This window comes from Scomber japonicus, chromosome 1 (assembly GCF_027409825.1).
Source record: "Scomber japonicus isolate fScoJap1 chromosome 1, fScoJap1.pri, whole genome shotgun sequence".
Classification (NCBI taxonomy): Eukaryota; Metazoa; Chordata; class Actinopteri; order Scombriformes; family Scombridae; genus Scomber; species Scomber japonicus.
Window position 1 is genome coordinate 13,041,863 of NC_070578.1, and position 25,772 is coordinate 13,067,634.

At 37.5% G+C, this 25,772-nt stretch overlaps 1 protein-coding gene across 1 annotated transcript; it reads left to right on the forward strand.

The window, feature by feature from the left end:
• Positions 1-1,372: 1,372 nt before the first annotated feature.
• Positions 1,373-23,600, forward strand: slc6a2 (solute carrier family 6 member 2). The gene is made up of 15 exons (XM_053336427.1): positions 1,373-1,412; positions 1,823-2,291; positions 4,277-4,408; positions 5,387-5,624; positions 12,512-12,650; positions 13,060-13,194; positions 14,040-14,143; positions 16,004-16,128; positions 16,373-16,485; positions 17,783-17,911; positions 18,693-18,792; positions 19,659-19,759; positions 21,317-21,484; positions 22,372-22,443; positions 23,293-23,600. The coding sequence occupies exons 2-15, from the start codon at positions 2,003-2,005 to the stop codon at positions 23,314-23,316; spliced, it is 1,869 nt and encodes a 622-aa protein (XP_053192402.1). The 5' UTR covers positions 1,373-1,412; positions 1,823-2,002; the 3' UTR covers positions 23,317-23,600.
• Positions 23,601-25,772: the final 2,172 nt, after the last annotated feature.

The window sequence follows — 25,772 nt, forward strand, 5'->3', positions numbered from 1 at the left end:
GGTCAACATGGGAGAACCTGAACATTAAAAGACAGAGAGCGAGAGAGAGAGAGAGAGAGAGAGAGAGAAGAGGGACAGTCTAAAGAATTACAGGCTACAAGAGAAGGGGAACCAGAATAATCAAGGTAAAAGGTAAAGAATGATATCATTTTGCCTTGAGCAATCCTGTGCATTTCAACAACTAAAGCAAGATTGTCAACATTATGGGTTCAATTTCATCTGTTATTTTCCATGCTGAATCTACAGTGTGCACTGACACACCTGTTAGTTGTTTCTGAGGGAGAGGTTCAACATGTGCCATATGCTGATGTAGATTACCTGTGCCCTAAAATGTGAAAGAGCCCAAATGTTGAATGTACCACATAATATAACTGCATATTCAGAAATAAGCCAACATCCCCATAACTTTTGGTTATTGGTTATTCTTGGCTTATGAGCTCATCAGAGTTAACATACTTAAATTTACCTGTGAAAAAGAAAAAAATGCAAAAGAATATAACTTATTCAGGAGAAAACAACAGTAATAACACATTATTCTTCCTTGTTACCTGGTCCTTTGCTTTACCATCACTGCAGTTATTCAATCTTCACAAACAAAACGCCCAAAACCAGCCCTATTAGGGTTTTATAAAACAAGCACTGGAGAGCAAAGAGGACATTCATTGACTTTAATGGGATGAACTGATCAACCATATCTAATAGAAATCATTGCCCCTGGCAAAAGCTGCTGTGGAATTGAATTACACATGGAACACAATGCTTTTACTGCTTCTTAGAAAACTGTAATTCAATCTGTTTAGTACAGAGGAGAAACAGATAAAGTCCAAATCAAAACATTAAAAAAGTTTTGTTGTATGTAAAACTCAAGTACTAACATATAGCTTAAGTTAAAGGAAATGTATGTCTCTTGTGAAACATTAAATCCAAACAATAAAGCGATACGCAAAGACATCTCCTGTCTTTTCACTCTTGACATACGAAAACTTCTAAATCAAATAAACAAGCAAACCCATGACTTATGAAGTTTACACCAAGGTCTCAATAGAATATCTGATTTATTGAAAAGTCGAGTAATGATGTCCTCATATCCATTCTATGTATTTATCTTAATACCACCGTGTTGCCCACTGATTGTTACGTTATGAAGTCAGGGGCAGATGCACAAGTTTATGGAAACTTGAGTTCAGACAAAAAGCGATCATCCCAAGTCGACATCAAACTGGAGAGAAAGCGTTCAATTATAAAATATCACGTGGAAGAGAGAGAGGAAACCGGTTTAAAAGCTCGCATTTTATATCGTCTGTGCTGGAGAAGGCGAGTCTTATAGCTACTTCAGAATGGGCGGTCTCCCCTCAGATGCATCTGGACAACAGCAGCATCGGGTCATGGAGAGGTGTCCCTAGCTTCACCAAGTACGGAGCAAAGCCTTTCCACTGCAGGGCTTTATATTACTTTAGTATCGGTGACATATTAAAATACCTATTTATCTTTCAAGGTTATCCTTCTGAGTAATGTTTGTAGATAATTGTTTGATTGAGTAGACTGTTATGCGCCAAATGCTGTCAGTGAGCGAGGTGACGTATGGATTTCGCTCTGAATCTTTCATTTGTCACCTGCTATTGCAGCGCATCAGACCACAGATACAATGTTTTATCTTAATGCTGTAATGGTGTTAGTAGCACACAGCCATTAGGTCTGTCTGCCATAGGAGGAATAATGTCAACGTTATTTGTATGTCTCGCTGTGCGTAACTGTACTCATCGAAACTTTACGCACAAACACCAAACCTCTCCAAACTCTTTGTCTCTTTTCTCCTCTATAGCTCATGTACGCGAAGGTGTCAGCTGTACTTACTGTGGAGAACACTCGTTTAACCGGTTTTTGTCAGCGGGATTACCATCCTTATCAAAACGCACCGACTCTGAACATCACCCCAGCCAGAACCCGCAGGGGGCCGTGAGAGCACCGGGCCAGCTTGGGCTTCGTACGCACCGCAGCGAAGATGAATATCCAGGTTCTGCCAGAACATAAGCTCTCGTCAGTGGCCCCGCTGAAACAGTGCAATGTGGAGAAAAAGGAGGTTGAACTGATACTGGTGAAGGACCAGAATGGCGTCCAGTACACCAGTTCCTCCATCATTCCCACGCCTGGCCACCCCTCAGGTCGTCCCGGAGACGACGACAGAGAAACTTGGGGCAAGAAAATAGACTTTCTCCTGTCGGTCATTGGCTTCGCGGTGGATCTGGCCAATGTTTGGAGATTTCCTTACTTGTGCTACAAAAATGGAGGAGGTGAGTAAACACTGATCGATTAATGCACGTGCAAAGATGCTTAAACATTTAGACTGATAACAGAGATCACAAAACGTATCATGGCGCGCTGTCAGGTACAGTAACTTAATCTCTTTATGACATAAAAACAAAAAAAGTAAGTAAACTGTAAGTTAGTAAGTTCTCACAATAAAATTATACATTTATTGTATTCAGTGATTCTATTTTCTTTCATTTAAGAGTCAGCTGCAAACATTTTACTTTCCAAACGAGACAGGGTTGTCTTCAGTGACCAACTTAATAGTACAGCAATTTAATTTCAGAGTTACTATGTTGTTCTAATTTTAGCTCCCTTAATCTCCTTCAATTAGCCTTTTAATGGTCCCAGGCTTATTAATGGAGAGGTGCATTTAAGCTTACATGATGAAGGAAATACCTCATTTAATCATGCACGTTGAAAAAGATACTGTGTTAAACATTTACAGCATAAATGCATCATGTCAAAGTGTCAGATGGTTCATGGGAAGTTCATGATTCGTTTTATATAAATATACAGTTAAACTTTATCTGAAAATATGAGAACACCAGTACCTGGGCTCATGGTTACAATGTTCACTCTTCTGACAACTGAGGATGCACTGTATCAAAAAGTTGAATCAGTGACAACAGGTTGGTTAGATCTGCAAGATCTAGAAAAGAGATGCACATACAACCTGGTCTCTGTCTAACAGAGTATTATTTGATGCACAAGATTTTAAATTCTGTCAGTTTTCCTGCTGTCTACAATATTGAATCAGCACCACTCACTGTTTTTTTTGGCTTCAACACTGAAGAGGATTTGTTTTTTTCCTCCTTAGCATGAGTGGGTGATGGGTTTATGGCTTCTCTGTTTTCATGTAAGAACATCACATTCCAGTGGAGACAAAATAAGTCTTCCCAAAGTTCACCTCAAAAAAGTCCAATTGTTGTTTTGAATACATGTGCTTTAAATAACACATTACATTGTTATTCTAAAGTTGATTTATTATTGTGTCACTCTCAGTTACTTGATGGTAAAGTGTTTTTATCATCTATGATATAGGTATGTACATGTGTAAACCCACTGTAGCTCTAAAATGATCAAAATATTTATGAAAGGTTGAAGTATCTACTAGAATAAGAATAAGAATAAGAATAAGAATATAAATATTTACTTTGCCTTACCTTAGTGACATTTTAACAAGTGTCTGTGCTCAGGTTTACCTAGAAAGTCTGAACTGAAGAAGACAGATTGCCAACCTGGACTGTTTTCAACACTATTGAACACTGACACAGAACTGTAGTGAGAGAAAGAAAAGAAAAGTATAGTGTGTGTAGTTGACCCAACAATGGATTGTTTCAAACACAATGTTGTTTTACCTTCAACACTCATGACAACAGAGTGCTCACTAGAAGGTGTGCCTTGTCCTCTGTTTGTGTTGCGTGTCCTTTCACATGGCGAAAATCAACATGTTGTGCTGAGTGCCCCAAAGGGTCAACTCCATCACCGGCCTGTCAATCATATTGGCCTTCAGCAAAATGTATTCATTACTGTAGATAATGTGTCATTTGTGATGGACAATGTCAAGAACAATTCAATTATGAGGGGTCATTTCCTTCCTTGTTGGTTGATGTGCTACTGTGGTACAGCATGAAAATAGCTATGAGCCTTCCTGCCTGTCTGTTATCATGTGTTGTTTTTCCTAGAATGTGACTCCAACCCCCACCCTCATCTTTTTCCTATTCATTTTTGGTATTTTGTTTTGTCTGGCACTTATTTTATTATCTAGCTCCCCTCCGTTATGGATGATCTTAATCCTGGAAATTTTTTTAATATCCATCGTTTGTATGCTGTGGCTCTGACCCATTAACTCCTCGCAATAATGTTTGTCATACTACAAATCCAGGGATTTATGCTTACAGTATTTTGTTTCAAGTATAAATATTAAAATGTAATTAATTAAAAATGAAAATTTCTCTCTTTCTAGGTGCCTTTTTGATCCCCTACATTCTTTTCTTGGTAATTGCGGGGATGCCATTGTTCTACATGGAGCTCGCTTTGGGCCAGTACAACAGGGAAGGGGCAGCTACAGTTTGGAAAATATGCCCAGTCTTTAAAGGTGAACTGTAACACATGCAAACATACACATAAACGGACACGTGTTTCCCCAAATGTCTCTTTACCTCTGCCTTTCTCTAACCTCTTAAACTTTATTTCCCGTTCAGTCGCGGTTGATTTTGCCTCCCTTCCATGTCTTGCCCTTTTATTTCATCCCACTGTTCTTGTCCTTTCGCCCTGATAGGTTCATAAGTGGCAACTTGTAAGTAATCTTTCTGTCACATCGTCTCTTCCTCTGTTTTACCTCTCTATATTTCTTTAATCTCTCATTCTGCTTGTTCATGCAACCTTATACCCCTGTCTATGTTTTTGCAAATGTCAGTATCAGATGAGTGATGTCTGAAACAAAAAAAAAAAACAGTAGCAGTCTAATATCCACAGTATGCTGATAGAACACAGAGTCAATTTCACTGCAAGTCAATCAACGAAATTAACCAGAAACACATAGAAAACTCAAACAGGATTATGTATTCTATTATAGATACCTTTGAGCACAATATAAAACTAGGCTGATATAGAATTATATTGTGTAAACTTTATGTGTATGTGTATCCCAAACTACACCCCTGTGGGAGTGATATCTGTACCTTATGGTGATGATAAGATGGTGGAGGAGACTGAAAATATGTTCAGATATGAGGCAAAAAAAGAGAACCGTTTCATAAAGCCTCAAGAAAATGTTCCTTTTTTATATCAAAATTGTGTAAGACGGAGTAATGGACGGGAGATATTCTCAGCAGTTTTTGATTAAGTTGATTGATATTGTTGCTTCAGCCCCCAATTCACTTGTGCCTTTCCACATTTAATCATGATTTGTTGATAACTGTACTGTTTGCTGCCATTTCTTGTGTAACAGATTAAAATGCCCATATTCTTATGTCCAGGATTATGAAAAGACATTGTAAAACAGTTGAACAGATGCTGTGGTTGTATATCATTTTAACTGTGGTCCTATCACTGATAACCCTGTGTTCTTCAGGTGTGGGCTACACTGTGATCCTTATAGCCCTGTATGTTGGCTTCTACTACAATGTCATCATCGCGTGGTCCCTCCACTACCTATTCTCCTCCATGACCCGTGAGCTGCCATGGCTCAGATGTGACAACATCTGGAACAGCCAGAACTGCACTGACCCAAAAGCCTTAAACGGATCCATCCTCGGAAATGGAACATCTTACGCCAAGTACAAGAGTACCCCGGCAGCAGAGTACTATGAGTGAGTGATATCTAAAAAAAAAAAAAAGATCTGACTTTCAATTTTTAAGATGAACACAATATCCTATGAATCACATCTAACAATTAAAGTCCCTAACAGAAGATTCTTCCAAATGAATTGGGAGTTAAGTGTCTCCCACGCAACTCTCTGGCAAAGCTTTAATGTAGATATAAAAGCTGAATCTATCCTGAGATCATATAAATGAAGTAGTCAAACTAATAATGCAGGGATTCATCATTGTGGCAGGGATAAATGCTGCTGCTTAAATATTTTGATCACAGTATTCATGTGATTGAAGAAATATCAAAGCTTTGGCTTGCAAGTAAATGTAGCTGCTGTGTTCATAAGACTGTCTATGTTTGGGCATTTTGTTCATTGTCTCTTGCTGGGTGTTTGTTTTATTTGGACAGTTATAACTGATATAGTTTGGCTGAGTCAGTACAGTCAGTCCAATAACAGTGTCACGTGCACTTAATGCTTTCATTGTTTTGGGAGTGTAGTCTGAATGATATTAGTGCAGCACATTGATCCCTAAGGAACTACTATCCATATGAAGAGGGTGACTAGTCACTGAAACGTGAGTAAAAGATTCTAAAATTTCCCAGCTATAAATGTTTGTGCGCTAAAATGTGTATACATAAAAAGTTCAAATGCAGTCTTTGAAGTGCATGAAAAAACGCTCCATCTGTTTATACTTCAAAGACAGCCAGTTCTTCCCTAGCTTCTGTGAAGACTGACTGTGCAGCGCAGAGGAAGTCTGTGAAATGACTTGGACAATACAAGGGGCACATGCTAAGTGTGACGCACACAATACATTTAGCATGCTTGCTAGCCAATAATCAAGCTAGATAAATATCCACTCCCAGTCTGCTGGGCTCCAAATTTATTTCTATCAATAGAAACTTAAACTTGATATATATATAAAGGTTTTTACTCAAAATGAAGATCCCAGTTTTAACATGAAATCCCCAGCTACAGTCCTTCAGAAAAGTGATGTAATATTACTGCAAGAGCACATGATCTAGTCTGTAAAATCAGAAGGTAGACTATTTATTCCAGGTGAACTATTACACTTGGGACTGATCACAATAGGGTACTTCAAGTCAGATCTTACATAGGGTTAGGCTCTGTTGGGGACTTTAAATCCTCCTGCTTACAGCTAGCTTTGAGCACAGGAGCGATGCCAAGACACAGCATGTCAGGGGGAGGCCAACTGAGTGAAGAATGTTCTTGCTTCACCTCTTACACTGTGCCACATCCACAAACCCTCACGAGTCTACTGTCTTTGGCTGTCAGGAGTGAAGCTTGTAAAAAAATTCAACAGTAAAACAAATATTTAATTTTAACATTCTTTCAGTAACTTAACACCTTAGCTGCTTTTCTTGTTATTCACATATACAAACACCTAAATTGTGTGTGATCATGAAAGGTGTGACATGTAGTTAATATAAAGTTCATGCAGATAAATTGATTTGCTGATGGATGATAGCAGGAAGATTCAAACACTGCATTAGAGAAATAAGAGTTTACTTGGTGACCTACGTATCCTTTATCCACTTGGAGGCAATGCAATAAGCAATGAGCACATCAAGGACATATTTTCATCTCATAAAGTTGATCTGGCAATAGTGTGAGCAAAAATCGGCATATTCATGAATTCAGCTGTCATTGAACAACATTGACTCATATTTGTTGCCATCTGACAATTCTAAGTTAAAAATGTCACTTCCCTTTCATCTCTGTTTTGGTCTGCACCATGTCCTGAGGGAAATATTTGTTTCTTTAGCAGCTAAATGCTCCATATTGTCCGATGTCTGCCAACTCACTACAATGGGTTGATCACAGCTAGATCTCTAAAAATGATACCAATGAGAGCAGTGAGAATGAACCGTAAAGCTGAGGTCCGTAAAACCAAAACAATGAGCTGAAAGATGCTAACACTTTGCATAGAAATGCGGAGTTGGGCAATGATTTGATGTAGATTTGCACAACACATATTCATTTTATCCATTGTTACTTTAAAAACAATGATTCCATTACATTATTGAATGTTTTTTGCATGTTTTTCCTGTCATCTCAAGCAATTTACACCTGATACGAGAACATAGTTCCTCCAGCACACCCAAAACAGAAATGATAAAAGATAAAGCATGCTCTAGTCTTTTAGGTTGTTCCACCTGCAGGAATAGTAATAGAACAAGTCTTTTTTCTTTTTCTTCCTTTCTTTTTTTTGACTTTGCATCAGCAGTCTTTTTGAATCACTTGAATAGTTCATCAGTTTGAATATCAGCACTTCTAACGAAACATACTATAAAACTCCATATGGCCTGACTCAAAGTGGGCGATATGAAAGTGGATTCTCAGTCATGTGTCAGAGGTTGTTACGGAGATGTGGTGCCAAGAGGGCTGTGTGAAGACAGTCAAAAACATAGTTTCTTCCAAAAAACTGACCTGGAAACAGAGATCTGGGCATTTCTCTGTGATTAATTTGATAATTTGTGCAGTCTCAGGAGATCAAAGAAACTACCCAAATGTTATACTCCCAAATCACAGCATGACATGGTGCAAATCACATAGCAGTTGAAATCAACTTTTGCAGAGATCTTATGGTGAGGCCAAAGAATCAGACTAAAACAAATTCAAACCTATTCAAGTCCCAAATGTACACAAATTGGAGTATAAGCATATTTATTTTGTTTTTTTAATGTGGTGTTCATGGACACTCTTGTTCCAAGTCTAGTCAAGTCAATTTTATTTACATAGCCCACTATCACAAATTTGCTTCAGGGGCTATACAAATCTGTACAGTACCTTCTGTCCTTAGATGTTTGACTCAGATAAGGAAAACTCCATTAAAAAACTCTTTAATTGGTACAAAATAGAATAAATATTAGGAAGAGCAACAGAGGAGGATTTCCTCTTCCATAGATGTTGTGTGTACAGAATAGAACAAGAAAGACAAATTAAAGAAATACTGCCAAAAACAGAATAGGACCTGAGCCATGCAACCTCCATCACCATGAAGACATGGGTAGAGGACAGACTACACATATACAAGGGAGTCCAATACTACAAAATAAATTGTGTAATAGGACAAACACAGCTTTCTTTTTAAATCTCCTTGTTGACAGATGGAATCAATCAAGTAGTATTATATATATAGTCATAACAGAAATAGATCATGCTTTAAGGAGACTGTTCTGTTACAAAATATTAAGTTTCAGGAACCGAAAGTAGTAGTTTAATTTAGTATTTAATTTAACAAAAGTATTTTTTGAGCTAAAGCATAGAGGTTTTATTTACCTGAACTGTAGTTCAATTTTTTTTTTTTTTAAATGACGGTGACTCCAACCTGTTTAATTGGCACACATCATTCCATATCCTTCCAGGTCTAGCCTGAGGCACTACATCTGATTTCATGTCAAGGATAAGTAGACTTGATAAATAGCCCTCATTTAAACAAAAAGATCCAATTACATAGACACTTGAGAAGATTGCTTTCAGTTCAATCTCACACACAATTTAACATATTTGTTTAAAGAATTACTTTTAAAATAACAAGTTGAGGATCAGTTGTAATTAATTAAATAAATCAGGTTGAAATTAGATAGAATCCCTCAGCTGTGTTTTGATATTTAGATCTGGTGTCCTTTTTAGTTATTTATTTTATGGAATGCCCTGTTTCTCATTCTCTAATCAACATTAAGACCAGACTGCATGTAAATGTTTGCCAGCCTCAAGTATACAGAGACCAACTAATGGCAAGACTGAGTGTGAGGATAGCAGCATAACCAGCTTGCTGAGTGACGATAAGAGTAAATGTGTTTAGAGTAACTGGGCCAAGGGGACTTGGATTGATGTTACAGTGAGCATTTACTGGCAGTACACTATCAATTCTATCAGATGAACAAGGAGGCCTTGGGGCATTACAACATCGACACGAGGCATCCAGGTCAGAGCACAGACTCAAAATTTCTCTTCCCTAAAAACTGATATCCACATGACGTTATCTTCCTCCCCAAAGACGTTAAAGCTTTGAATGTATTATCATCCAAAGATAAGTAAATGCTAAAGAGGAGTTTTACAGATCGCTTGGTCCCTTAGGATTGTATGTCTGAACATATTTCAGTTTGCGTGTTTTCCAGAGGTTTTATTTGTGCCGGGCTGTTGTGTAAGCAACCTGAGTATCAGATCCAAATCCTTTCCCACTCTTTATCAACCCATAACATCACATGCCGACTAAATTGAATCTTGCTAGAGTAAAGTCTCAGGACAAATGTGAAGGGAGCGAATGTGCTTTTAAATGTTTCACTGTAGGAAATTGATATCCAATTAAATACAACCAGATCCTTTTGTTACAGAATGTTGGAGAGACATCTAACAATTTAAAACTTCACATAAGTCATCATACGTAAGTCCTCAGACAGATCTTCTATCTGCTGAGACCCTATGAATAGGGTATTTTACAGGGCTGTTTTACAAAGCCTTTTTATGCCATGGAACATCTCAGCCTCAATTTGTGATCAGCATAATAACAGGGAGAAACCCTTTAATCTATAATACCAATTTCAAATGGCCCCAGGAGCAGCTGCATTTGTCATGATTGGCAATTATTGGTTGTGGTCACAGCCAATATGAACAATAAAGACTGTAACGGTTTCAAAGATGTATCATATCCAACAAAATAGCTACACATTCTTTCACTATAAAAATTTAACAACCCGTAACTTAACGTGTTTCCACTCCAGCTTTAGGGGTGTGTTCCCAAACCAGAATGTCAGCACTGCTCAGGAGGTGATGAGTTACAATGAGCTCGGGTCTTGTAGCCTGTTTGGGACTGTCTCGACCATTGTGTTGGGGACAGTCCCAGATGGTTCTTATGGAATAGCTTGTGGAAGCAGCTGTGCATTGCTCTCCAATAGAGATGCCAAACCAACCAGTTAGTCTTTATTCTTGAAGTCTTTTTTAATTATTGAACAGCAAAATACTGTTGGGAAACAATTATGCATATAATTGTATACATTTTACCTTAATGTCTCTTGTCAAAGTTGACACTTGATGCTACACTCTAACAGATTTATACAATCCACATAAAGATGAGATTTACACTTTATTGGAAATGTTTTCAGACAATATTTCATTACAATTACCAGAGAAAAAGCTTAAATGATGAAGACTAAGTGGTTGGTTTGGTCATTGCACATCTAGTTAACGACCAACGTTCCAAGACTGTTTTTGCAGTGGCTGACAGTCTCTGCTATGCCTCAAAACTTCCCTCTCAAACAAATCTGTGGAATTTTATTAGTGTAATTTGTCTCATTTTACAGTACAGAGATGGAGTCAAGAAATGTTTAGACTAGCATAGCATTAAAACTGAAAGCTAAAGCTGTGGTGTTTACACAGTGAATAAAAATGTCAAATTGACAGTTACTGCGTCCGTCTGCTGTTCACAAAGAAAAAGCTCCTGCACATAACTCCCCATAAAAGCTGAAATAAACAATATGTTTTTTATATTTCTGATTATATCTAGGTTAAACAAATAAGATACAACTTATCTATGAGTCTGCTTATTGTTATAGGTGTAGTTTTTTTCACTTTGGACAGAGCAAGGGTAGCTGTTTCCCCCTCCCTCAACTCTCAATGATAAGCTACGATCATCACATGCAGGCTCCAGCTCCACACATGTAACACAAACATGCAACTAATAGCAAAGCAAATACTGTATGTCCATTTATCAAAAGTTTGAGCTATTTCTTTCAACATCGTCATCTGTATAAAGTACATTTTCTGAAGTAAGCCACTTCAAATGAATTGAACAATGTTTTGAGAAAAAAATATTAATTCATTTGAAGTCTGGCAGGTAAACAGGACACCATACTTACAGAAGTGTCTGAGTACAGTGGTCACAACAATTGAACTTTGCCCCTAATCTACTATTGTAAACTGAAGTCGTACACTTCCTTCCCACTGCTTCTTTGAGACATTCAAAGAATGAGCTTGCAGCTGGAAACAATATTTAGGCAGGGAAGGAAGAGACATAATTTGTCTCCCTTTGTTTAATTATGTCATAATAAAACTCTTGAACCTTTGAACGCTCACCTTTATCTGACAGTAAGTGTTTAGCTTTAGAAGAATGGTTGATAACAGCCAAACAATAGCAGAGATCATTATTGACACTTTCAAAGCATTTAGTATGTTGTTGGAGGAGAGTAGCACATATAGAAAGATGGCTATATGATCCAGCTTCACTTGGCTTTCACCAAGATGGATGCTTTCACTTTAGGTTCAAGATGTCATGTACATTAGTCTCGATTGCAAGTAAAATTTATTTATTTAAAGTCAGGGTGGAGCGCTGTAATCCCTGTCCAAAGGAGAGCCTTGGTCGCAATTCATCTCCCATCTCTGCCTCAGGCACCCACAGTGTGGACTGTTTTGTTTAGACTCCCTCTGCTGCTGTACCTGGGTGGGCCTGTTGCACAAAAATACCTCTCACAGTTAAGATTTAGCCAAAAAAAAAAGAAGAAGATATCATAATATAGAGCAAAAAATCACGTTATGCATCCTAAGTAATATTTAAAGCTGTGCTTTGTTGCAGTCCAATGCATCTCTTACATGCTTATATTTAATATCAGTGTTACAGGATACATACAGTTATTACTTAAACATTTTCTCAGAAGAGTTTTTTTTTTAATTGTTTTGTTTCTTAAGACAGAATAGACCATGGATCAATATCATATCTTCTTTTGAAATATGAAATCCTAAAAAGTAAAAGTAAAAAAGTAAAGTAGTTTACAGTAGGATACAGTATATCAGTATATCAGAATTAAAGAAAGCCTTTTGGATGTAACAATACAGTACTTGTTGTTTGCCTGTGTGTCCATTTGCAGACGGGGTGTGTTGCATCTCCATGAGAGTAGGGGTATCCAGGACTTGGGCCTGCCTCGCTGGGAACTGACCTTGTGTCTGGTTGTGGTGGTCTTCATCCTCTACTTCAGCCTGTGGAAGGGTGTCAAGTCCTCAGGAAAGGTACAAATGACAACAATTTTGCTCTCTGTATTTTTTCTCCTATTAATGAATAATTTGACATCTGATAATTTGACAGTGATAAAATATTGTGAAGACTGAATTTTCTCCCTTTTCATTTTTATATTCAACGCTATATGATCAATATATTGTCATTGATCAAAAATGATACACACTTCATAGTAGACTTCATTTTATCCATAGAGTGGATGATTTGAACGTGCTGTATTGCAAGCACATCAGAGGTCAGAGAGTAAGACAAGCTGAGCAGGATTTTTTTCTCTTTTTTTAAATATACAAATGTCAGTCACATTCAGTGTCTGTTTATTGATTTTTTTTAAAATGGTGAAAAATGAGCAGTATTACAGATTTCATCTCTCTTCCACTTTCTTTGTTCTCTGTGTGTATTCAGGTGGTGTACATCACAGCTACTATGCCCTATGTGGTCCTTTTTGTGTTGCTGATCCGAGGTGTCACTCTACCAGGGTCGATGGATGGAATCAGAGCCTACCTCCACATCGACTTCAAAAGGCTCAACAATTTAGAGGTTAGACATGAAGCTTGTGCGCAAAAGTAGAACATATTTGCAATTTTGTAGCATCTGTAAGTTACTTTACTACTGCAGCACAGTAAAGTCCATAACAAGCCCATAAATAATCATGGAAATCAAGTGTATGAGAACCTTATGCAGCTGTTTTGACAATTACATTTGCCCTTTAATGAAAGTACTTCACTTTAGCTGTGGGTCACCAGTATACAGCTTTATTAAAAAAACATTTGTGCAAGAAATAATTTCCTGTTGTGTGTGTGTTAAATGTCAATATCGGACAAGCTTTCAGTTTGTGGTCGTTGGATATTGAGTTAACCCATGGGACTCTATGAGTAACATTTACATCTATGCCTGTTTGAAAGCCGCCTTTCTGTGTTACTGTAATTCACTGGGTGGAGTATTACACTCTGAAGGTTAAAGGCTACAGTAGATTCCCACTGGTGCCTCCTATGCTTAATGTATGTATATGAATGAATGTCCTTTATCCCCACGTCCCCCAATTAAGATACAACCTCCAACTAGCTGAGGTGATATGTGTAAGGGTGGAGAAGGGGTTACATGTCTTGCAGAACATTACTGCCAATTACATGTAGTCCTAACTAAACCAGAACCAAGAATTCCTGGATGGTAAAAAAAAAAAAAAGAAGCACAGGTAAATAACGTATTTTCGAAAAAAAAAAAAAAAAAGTTACATGGTTGCTTGGTTGTGATATTGAAATAAATGACATTATGCTCTAAACAATGAAAATCTGTGTTTACTTTAAAATCTTTATTCAATATTTTAGCCTTGAAGCATCTCTTTTTCCCTTCATTCAAAAGTTTTCTTGTTTCTCTTTCCATAGGTGTGGATTGATGCAGCCACCCAGATATTCTACTCGTTAGGAGCAGGATTTGGTGTGCTCATTGCATTTGCCAGTTACAACAAATTTGACAACAACTGCTACAGGTAAGAACTTATGCTCTGTTTGTGATTGATGACGATGAAAACAAGCCCACAGCAACATAACATCCTGCTGTTTTCATGTAGTCTGCTTTTCTCACTGCGTAACCGGATCACGAAGCAGCAGAGGTGATGCTAATCTGTCCAGCTTACCCCAGTGGCCAGGTGTTAACAGGATAGATAAAGTACAGGCCAGGAAGGCTTGCCAGGTGATAGCCAAAGGCTGCATGTTGACTGGTTTGCCATAGTTCTGCTCTTCCTCAGAGAAAGCCGGCATCAGTTGTGAGCTTAGATAATCTTTTTCCACATTAATAGATGCAGTGCAACTGTTGGAGACAAATGCTGTTGGGGAAAACAGCACTATAACCTATCATGCATGCACATATATTGGAGCCAGACAACATACAACATATCTTTCTAAAGCTACGCAAAATGAAACAGTTCTTGAGGCGTAATTCAAGATGTCATGACAAGAGACTTCCAAGCTATATCGGTCTACTTACTGTAATACAGCATGTTAAACACATTATGCACCCCTCCTCTCCTGTCCTCTCTCATTTCCTCCACCTTCTTTAGACCCACACAGGGCCTCATCCTTTCCTCCTCTTTGATGTCCCATTTAAAGATATGTGTGGACTATGGGCAGGTGGGATTTGCATTATGCCCTCAGTGACAAATGAACAAATCTGAATTATGGGAAAAGAAACAGCCTGGAAAAAGCAGCCATGTTAGAAAAATAAACATTGAAGACAGACTTTATGTGTTTGAATACTCATCTGCTCATGGTAGTGTGAGTAGGAGTGTATTCTTCACACCTGAGAAAACCATAAAACCCTACAGCGAAGTGGCAAACAAAATGCAAGGTAATTATACTTAACATAAACTAGAACAAATGCAATTGCTAATTACATAGTATTCAAATAAGTGAATACAACCATCAATTTTTCAACAAGACAAACACATATGAATTTGTCTATTTTTTCTCCAATCTTTGGTTCATCTTCATTCATTCATTCTTCATTAGGCTTAACGATTTTCTTCTTTTTGCTAGAAATGTCAGAGCAATCAGGGGAGGGACTCTCAGGATGAGGATGCAGTACTGCTGCCATTTTTTGTTCGATATGTCTACTATGTGAAATACCTGCCTTCAAAAGTGCTTGTGCCTGCCCTGCCCAGACTTTTCTAAACTGAGCTTAAATTTAAACTAAACTGGGCTATATAAACAATTGTAGCAAGAAAGGAAATTCTAAAATGTAGAATAGCTACTCATCATACAAGAAAGTCAAATCAAATCTTGAAATAGTATTCAAAGCTTACTTGGAAGTTTTAGTTAAAATAACACAGCTGGCACTGCTCTTCAACTTGGAAGCTTCCAATTGGAAAATGAAAAAAATCCTCCTCGCTTTAATGAGAATTTGTACTTTTTCAGTACACAATATAGTTATAAAAAACAGTACAGTTATAGTTAATGCACTATACATACAATGTATGAATGAATGTACTGTATGAGATGGTGATGTGTAGCAGCACCTGTGTGGGCCTGATTGACTAGAGTGAATAAAAGCTTCAAAGGTTTTATCACAGCGGCCTGCACATAATACAAAAAGGAAAGAAAATTCAGAGGGAGAGTCAAACCACCTTTTGTCAGACCACCGCAGGTTTGTTGCAACGGAGCAGCAAAAGCAACTCAATAAGCTGAATATCTCCTCTATCTCTTCTAACATGAAAACACAGAACAGGCTGAATATCAACCCCATTAGAACTGTACTTAGCTCACAATATGAAAAAATGCGGAATTGATACTAGCAGTGGCTCAACAATATTAATTACAATGTCTTGTTTTTGTTATGCTTTCTCTTTCTCTAGAGATGCGCTGTTGACCAGCACTGTGAACTGCGTTACCAGTTTCTTCTCAGGGTTTGCCATCTTCTCTGTGCTTGGCTATATGGCTTACAAACATGGGGTGAAAATAGAAGATGTGGCAACAGAGGGTAAGTGGCTGCACATTCAAAAAGACACTATACCAAAAACCACCATAACACCATCACACTGAATAACGAGATAATGTAAATCAAATGAGAACAGTTTGTATCTTCTTCTTACTTCCTATGACTACCAAGAATACTTTTGAATTATTGTTGTAAAACAATAGGTCATACAAATACATTTGTATTTACCCAATAGTACATATTGTTATATATTTATGAATATTTCTGTGTGCACACATGTATACAGGGGCAGGATTGGTGTTTATCATCTACCCTGAGGCAATTTCTACACTCCCGGGCTCAACATTTTGGGCTATTGTGTTCTTCATTATGTTGCTGACCCTGGGTATTGACAGCTCGGTGAGTCCAAACTACCACTGCACCAGTACAATAACGCAAATACACGAATAAGATGGAAGTGGAGTGGTAAAATGGTTTAGAAATGTGAGCATAGCACTTAAATCTGGACAGTGGTGCAGAAGAACAGTGTTACCTTTAGTCTGCACATAAAAAACAGAGCAGACAAAGTGTATGTTGAAACACCTTGGGAACAGTAATGACATCCATGTATCACATTAGAAGATTGTTTTAGCTGGATTGCCCATTAAACTTGACATTTCCCGAAAATAATCACCATGTCGTGCTCTCTGCGCAAGTTTCTCTCTGAATAATTGTACATTTGTTTACCCAAAGCACTCATTAGCTTTGGGTGATTGGAGATCACCATGACTCATCACTTGAGCAATTAGTCTGCTATGACATGGAAATACTGTGATACCACAGAGTGTTTTGTAATTGTAAAAAGCTGAGCTAAACACGTCATGTGTAATGTTTTATCAAGTTATTTATTTTGTCCTGCTCTAGTTCTCCTGAATAATATTACAACAGGATGTTAAGTAACAAATAAGCACTACTTAATACTAAATAAATATGCAGCTGTATTTTAGAAGACAGCTGTACGTCAATGGACTGTAAATACTGTGAATCAATATTATAATTTATGAATGATGCCATGAGTAATCAGTGGGTTTAAAGTAATGTTTCAGTCTGGTCAACATTAAAGCATCAAATTTCAAAAATTCCTCTATGGTTTTTCAAACGTCTATTCAAATCTAAGAAACCATCTGTGCATTTAATCACTCAGGTGATACATTTACAAAGAATAGTTAAACCACCTTCTATCCATCAGCAAGCAGATCAGATGAATAACATTTCAGTAATGTTTACTTTCCTGTACTAGGTTTGTGTATTTCAGTGTTTTATGTCTGTTGCTTTATTGAGGTAAGACTAAAAGGCCTGGTTGGATTAGATGATTTGGTTGAATAATATGCAGTATCTATCAATCTGTGTTGATGGACACAATGTTGTTATCTCATATACCTACCATTTTAAAAAATTAAAATGTATCCACATCAATTATAGTTAAGACTTTATTGTATTTTTAAAAGACCCTCAAATGGGAATATAGAGCAAAGTTATCTACAGTGTATCCTTCAGATACATCTCAACGGTCTGCTTTGAAACAATTGTAGTCAGTTCATTGTTATTGTTTATTGGTATTTTATTGTAATTATATTTACTTTATTGGGTTTTGTGAGATTTCACAACATTATACAAGATTTCAGAGTCTCATTCTCTTTCTGTTTTCATCCACCAGATGGGTGGCATGGAGGCAGTCATCACAGGTCTGACGGATGATTTTAAGATCCTCAAGAGAAACAGGAAGCTCTTCACCTTCGCCACAGCCTTTGGAACCTTCCTGGTTGCCCTGTTCTGCATTACCAATGTAAGTATCAGGTTTCATAGTGCCATATATTCACACTCTGAACATGAATGAACTACCTTTCAAGCGCCCACTTTAAACTGATGTAACAGTTCACTTTTTGCTCGACTGTAGAGGTAATATATATATATTTATTTGGTGGTATACTTCAATTTAAACTGCATGCCGCCACTACTTTGAGGATGTTATGTAAGATTGATGATGTTATGTTGGCACAGACAAACTGCTCAAAAAATGTCACAGAACTCCTTCAAAGAGATGATCAAAAGAGCTCTTGCATCATGCACTGATAACAAATTAGACCTTAATTAAAACTGTATCCAGGAAGCAAAGGATTAATTTTCTCTGCAGTCTCCATTCATCCACATGGTCTCAGCACAGACTTTGGAGACAGAAAGGTATTTTGTCAGTGATTGACATGGTCTCTTCACTTAATCAAATCAATGAATTTATTGATAAAAGTGAATTAATTATCTAGTTACCATGCTTGTTCCCTGGCACAAGATTCAGATTTTGCCACTGAGGAAACAAAGCAGAGACGTATTATACAAAAGCTAAAATGCACACTGAATCCCTGCTTCGTCCATTTGATGCTTGTCTATGCTCAGATGTCAATTCTTCAAAGTGAAAAACAAGGATATATAGTACATTTTGTTTAGTCTGAGAGTACATTGCTTTTTGACTGCACACAAGGGTCCACTTATTTTCGAGATTGAAGATTTACAGTATGTTCCTCGCACACACTCACAGTCATTTATCTCTGATTTCCATTTCCCCTATGCAGGGTGGGATCTATGTACTGACCCTGTTAGATAAGTATGCAGCAGGGACCTCTATACTATTTGGTGTGTTGATCGAGGCCATTGGAGTGTCATGGTTTTATGGTAAGAGATTCTACATCAAATTATTGTTATATTATAATATATGTACTATATTATATGTTATGCTGAAACATCTAATGAAACATCCTGTCCACACACCCTTCTCTACTGCTTGCTTGAATCTCAAAGTAGAAAAATAAAAACACTGGAATCATCTGTAATAGAATAATCATCAGTGAACTACCTAAAAAAAGTGAATGTAAACCTGTGCTTAGGTTCATCGAGACAAAAAAACAAAGTAACATGAAAATCCATGAACACCAATATCTGAAATACAATAATGAAACTAAGTAAGTTTGTAAATTACATTGTTCGGGTGCTTTACTGGAGCAATCAACTTCATGACATATATTCACCTGTGATCAACCACAGGACAGAATGATGCAAAAAAAAAAAAAAAAAAGACTCAAGGAAAGAAACAAAACACAGTATAGTAAGATCACATGCTGTCCTTTATAACTTATAAAGACCTAGTCTATATTGTCAACATCTGTAGACCCTTAGAGGCAAAAATCCATGGGAAAACAATATTGCTGAAAAAAGCACTAGAGGGAGAGGGATCTGACAGCAGGCAAATTGTGCAACCAGTGCCAAAACAAAACAATTTATTAGGTACAGCAACAAGGCAGTCTTGATGAGATAATGAAGCAAAGACACATGATGAGTCATGTTCGCTCCAGGTCAATCTAGGTCAAGCTGGAGCAAAAACAAAATCCATGGAGTACAGTATTAGGGTGTAGGTCATCCTACTACTGGATTACTCCTACTGTCCAGTGAGACTGGATATTTGGCATGAGGAACACAGCTTGAACATTTAACATGCGTGACTTTACTCACCACAGTAACTTTTGATGTATGTCTCCCTCCAGGTGTGGACCGCTTCAGTGAAGATATTGAGCGCATGATGGGTTTTAAGCCAGGTCTTTACTGGAGGCTGTGCTGGAAATTTGTCAGTCCAGCTTTTCTTCTGGTAAGAGGATTACAGTACATCACAAGAGTTAAACACAGGGCAGGTTTTTCTTGGATAGGGAAAAAAGAAATCCAGTCTATATATTCTATATGTTCACATATATAAGGACTTGCCAATTGATGGCTGGTGTCTCCCCCTATCATTCACAATAAATGCTTGCAAGCTGTATTAAGGTGTTCATTCCACCATGCAGTAGCTGTTAGATTTAACATAAAATCAAAATGTTAATTGCATCCCTAATACCCACAGCTTAAGTAAACTAATGTAATGATTTGGGTGGCACATTGGAAAAAGCACTCATCCACCAACACATAGGCCCAGCTTCAATTATCAGCAGGGGTAATTCTGGCTTGTACCCAGAGGTGTATCCCAGGAACACAGTGTGAACCTCAGTACACCTTCCTGGAGTTCTTTGCTTGAAGGTGAAATTAGTAACTGGTATAATAGCTGCTGGCTCATTAGAGGATGCACACAGCTGTGTCCGCTGTTGTGCAGGGGATGATGTAGATAGACATGTGCTTCCTCTAATAGAAATTGCTGTCTGCACCTTCCTCTGGCCAACAGTGGATGTGGCCACTCTACATTTTGAGAAGAAGGGACAAATGCAAAAAAAAAACACATTTGTATCATTGTTTACAGATATATTTTGGTCTATCAGGTGCCGCCCCAATGACAAGCTGTTGTACTCTAAAAGAGTGCATATAATGCACCAGTGTGCTAGTAGGAGATGAGTTATGTGATGGAGAAAATAATGATTCAACACTGCACCATACTAATTATATTCCACTTCATCAAACCTTTTTCTCTGCACTTAATGAAAATATCTAGTGTGCCTATGCTCTCAAGGTCCATGAGTACATGAGGCAATGGTTTGTGCTACACATTGTGATTGAGTGGTAAAAAATAAGGGCTTACGAGTGTGAAGTCCAGCCTTGTGGACCCCAGAGGCTCACTGCCTCTCACACCCTGCTACATCAAAGAGGTTTGAATAAAATAACCCACTGACATTGCCATTTTCTAAGCTCTACCTTCTCGCTGACAAGACTAAACATGCAGATTTTGCAAACTACATAACCTACAGCAGCTCAGTGATCTAAAGTCTACAGCATCTAAACACTGCAACATTGTACATACTAAAACACATTTAGGTTCTCTTTTAGTAAAAGATCTACAAAGAATACAGCTTAATATCACCATGGTTGCGTGAAGTACTTATAAAATCTGACATTTTACATGGACAAAGTAGAGTGCTATGGCCTTTGATCGTCAAAACATAGGAGGGGTATATTGACCTCTCCATGATACATGACTGCAAACAATGTTTCAGAGAAACAGACTACATGTATCTCAGTCATGAATTTAGTCTAGAACAGGTGAATCAGGTTACAGAGAGGAAGAAAGGTTTATTATAGTGTGCACAGACGCCCAATTTAATTCATTACATCAACAAAAATTATTACAGAGGGACTGTCTGTTCTGTTAAAGAGGTTTCAATTCACCTGGGTTTCTCTCTCTAGTTTGCTTCTCTCACTTTCAACTTTCTGCCTCTTTCTACAGTTTGTGGTAATAGCCAGTACTGTGACATCATCAGGACTGAAGTATGATGACTACGTCTTCCCTAACTGGTCCAATGTCGTTGGCTGGGGTGTGGGCATGTCCTCCATGCTCTTTGTCCCCATCTACGCTATTTATAAATTCCTTAGCTTGCCAGGAACATTCAAACAGGTCAGTATCAACACTTTATTGAGTGAAAAAGTAACTGTAAGCTGCTTCATGAAAAGCTATTTAGGAGACATTTGAATCACAATACATTGACATAAATAAGCACTAAAGAGGAGGGAATATTAGCAACAATTACAATTCAACGAGAAAGTGTGTCCAAACATTTGACCTGTACTGTTACAAAGAAAATAGGATCTACACAATGCCTAACAGTAGCCAGGGCAAACATTGTTATTATGATTGAGACTTTCGGACATACAGTACGTTCTTTTTTCAAACACAACTAGAAAATAACAATCTGATTTTGGAGTGAACTTTTTTCGCTCCATTTGGTGACATTTTTCACTGTGAGAACACTCTCAAATTGATATGATCGCTTCAAAGCATCGAGAGTTTATGATCGTAATCATCAAAGCACCAGAGAGCTATTTTCATCCCTCAGCAGTCAACCACTGTCAGCTTCACTCTACTGTAAAAATTCCCACATCCCATGGCATTTCCTGTTCATACTCAGGACTAATGATTCTTCTCAGGTCCATGGTACACTCTTGGTTACTTAAAAATCATGTCACCTATCAGGTTTTGGTCCCACCGTTATCATGATAACCAGAACAAATATATCTGAAGTTCTTGATAAGGGATCATTGCAAGTCCCAAAAAAGCTTTAAAGTCATTCACCAGAGATAACGATAATGACTTTTGTTCTCATTTCTGAGATTAGATATGATTGCATATCCTGTTACATCTAAAGTTGGACCTCAGCTCTTTGATGACTGTGTGTAAAAATATATCAACATAATAAGTGGGTTATCTACTGTATGCTTTGAAGATGATACACTTGCTGCATCCAAAGTGTTGATAATGATGTTCTGTAATGACTTGTTTTGCAGAGGATAGCCTATTGCATCACTCCAGAACATGAACATCATCTGGTGGCTGAAGGAAATATTCGGCAGTTCACAGTAAGGCTACATTTTGTCTGCCTTTCGATGGCCACACTTACCCTACTATTCCACTAATAGTCAGAATAATAGCTCAATCAGAATAAAAATGGCTCATGTAACCCCCTCAATCGGTCTGAATGAACCTGATCCAAAGGAATTTTCAATCAGGTTGAAAGGGATATAAACCTTTGATAATCCATTCAATAGTAAAATATTGAATATTTTCATATGTTAATGCTTAATCCAATCATCTCTCTGGTTGGAATACATATTATTTTTGCACATTTTCCCCCACATGGAGGTAATGATGTGGTGTTAGAGAGAGCATGTGTGCAATAGATAGTATGAAGTTAGTCGTATATTTGTGAACATAGCAGTATACCGTGTGCACAGTTTGGGCTATTTGTCAGTGAATACATGCAATACATACAATGCTCCTCAAGACCCAAAGTTCCTGTGTCCTATCACCACCTGCTGATTGAAGTGAAGGAGGTTAGCCCTGAAGTTAGCAACGATGGGTTAGCCTAATGTATTAATTACTCTGTGCATGTCGCACAGCTGTTCTAATTAAATGCATGCATGTAAACACCAGAATGTATTAGATCATATCCCATGTAAACAGTTGACCCAACATCTTCAGAATGATTTCAATCATAATAAGAAATAGTGTGCATGTAACTGCAATTACTCTGGATTTGAACACATTTAACTATTTGTGAATTTACTTGTGCACTGACCATTGCTAATACTTCTAAATAAACTAGCATTTGAAGTAACTACTGTGAATGACATTGTTTAAGAAGTAGAAAATTGGTTAAGCAAAAACCAACATTCTGTCACAAAACAAAACTTTCTTTTGTTTTTCAGCTCAAGCATTGGTTGGCAATCTGAAAAAAACAAAACAAAACAAAAAAAAAAACAGAAGTCCCTCATCCATCCTCACATCTGATGCTTGGAGTTCCTGTGTGCCACCAGTGGTTGGACAGAAAAGAGCAACAGCCTCCAATCACTCTAAGCAGCCTCCCTTGTGCATTTACTACCCAAGGCCTTTGTTGTCAACAGTAGCTTCAAGCACTTTGATTTCAAAGTTATTCCGATTAACATTTTGAAACCATCCTACAGCTTAACTCAGCTCATAAGACAGGAGCCGAAGATTTACAGTTATTTGCCCATGGACATCATTTTGGTCTATATACAATATTTAAATTAATCATAACTTTAGTTATGATTTTGTATAGTTTGTGATGTGACTGTTATCTCCTGGAAGGGAAAGACACTCAAATTTAAACCAAAACAATCACATTTCCCTGTGTATTACTGTACAGGGAACCCAAATATTTAAAGTTTTTAAACCTTTTTTTTAGGCCTGTGATTATTTATGATTATGTTATTATTGGAAGGAAACGTCTCTTCTTGCCTGTTGGCAGAGTGGCTTATCTGTGTCAGTGCCTTATCAAGCGAGACACTTCATATTTCTCACAGTCCGTACAGGAAAAAATAAAATAAACTGTGTTGACTCAGGAACCCACTAAATCAAACCACAGTTTGTGAATGGGAATCTCTTGGTTATGACCCAGTCCTTTGATATTCAAGTCAAAGAGCTGGACGTCATCAGCATATCAAGGTCAAGCTCCTTAGTAAAAGAGAAAACAGGCATGACGTAATGCTTTTATGTCACATTGTGTTACAGAAAAGGGAATAATGCTTGCATCACTCCAAAGCTTTAAAATAACTGTGGCAGGCACCATTCACCTCTTATGTTTTGAAAGGCCAGACTCACAAGCAGGCCTTACATCTCAAAGAAAGATTAAGGTTGAATGTGGTCAGTGCCTGGCTGCTCACTGAGGGTGAAGCTAAACAAATGGCGTAACTGTTACAAACAGTTTTGTATCATTGTTGTGTGACTTTAACTTTCTGAATCTTTGTCAGTGCTTCTGAGGAATATCTGTGGCTTTTCCTCCAAAGAGACTGAAAGAGAGAGAGAGAGAGAGAGAGAGAGAGAGAGAGAGAGAGAGAGAGAGAGAGAGAGAGAGAGAAAGAGAGAAAGAGAGATAGGGTGTGTGTATTCGGGATTTTGTTGCCAACCATATAGTATGCCGTTAGTGTACAGTACATGGAGGAGGCCTCTTTCACTGTACTGCATATTAACTATTATGTTAAATGCATGATAACAACTCTTATATTTTCTTTTGAAACAAATCTTGTGATGTTCCTCTTTTTGCATCACCATAGAAGTGCCAACATGGTCCTTTAGGAATGTTTTTAATTATGTTTCTCTATTTTTTTATTTATTGGAATGAAGCTGAAGTTGAATTTTAACCTTGAATCATAACAGAATACCGTTACCGGAAGGAATAAAGCCACAAAGAAAAAAACAAATATATGTGGAATATATAAGAAGATATAAAATATATAAATATATTCTTTTGTTATATCTAATCTTGTATTTATCAAATTGTTTATAACAAAACGTGAATGTAAAGTATTTTAAACGTACCTGTCTACTGTCATACCATGGTGTTTGATGTATAGCTAAGATTAACTATTAAGAAAAAATATTCTTCAGTGTAATTCTGGGCTACCTTGTCACATATGAATGTGAACAAATACACCCTGGCTTTCCTGGACTATGTTTACAAAAATACTGTGTACAATACCAATGTCCTATTGAACGTGAGTGACAACTATCTATGAAGAAGTCTGAAGTATTCACACTATGATAATAAAGAATTTCTTCTACACACACTTGAAGACTATGTGCTGTGATTTAATGTCAGTTAAACCATGATTTTGAGAACACCTTTCATTGAAGCACTGTTGCTTTGATGTGTAAAATATTAAAGGGAACTCCACCAATATTACACATCAAAGTCTGTTTAGTATTGCCTGGGGAGGCTTACGTGAAAAAAGTTGTTTAAAGTTTTGTGGCCCCAAAGGGAGATGCAAAATGTCTGACAAACTGCCGCATGAGATGCCACATGAGGTCGTGTCAATGGGTTCTGAAAGGGGCGGGGGGGGGGCTGAGGGTGTGGACTTTAAAAGAAGTTACATTACCAGACTTCTGCAGCCTACTCCTTATCTCTGCCTGGCTGCATTTGCCCCTACTAGTATCACACACCCGAATATTAACATTCAAGTTGCGTTGCATTGTGCTTAATTAAGATTTTAGTAGGAAGAAGAATTTGAGAAATTAAAAGGATGATATCTCTGGTTCCGCTGCATTGATTTGGATTCTTCTATTCTGTCAATTGTGAGTCTGACAGTGTTAAAGGTAATGATAAATCAATGGAGTACTGGTAATGGTGTACATAGACTCTATAGCTGATAGCAATGGCAAAATGATGGGC

What these genes read in the sequence shown, in the direction of transcription:
- slc6a2 (XM_053336427.1), top strand. Translation starts at nt 2,003, where the DNA reads ATGAATATCCAGGTTCTGCCAGAACATAAGCTCTCGTCAGTGGCCCCG. An exon ending in GTGTCAAGTCCTCAGGAAAG is followed by an intron (nt 12,651 to 13,059) that starts GTACAAATGACA and finishes GTGTGTATTCAG; the next exon opens with GTGGTGTACATCACAGCTAC. An exon ending in CCCTGGGTATTGACAGCTCG is followed by an intron (nt 16,486 to 17,782) that starts GTGAGTCCAAAC and finishes TTCATCCACCAG; the next exon opens with ATGGGTGGCATGGAGGCAGT.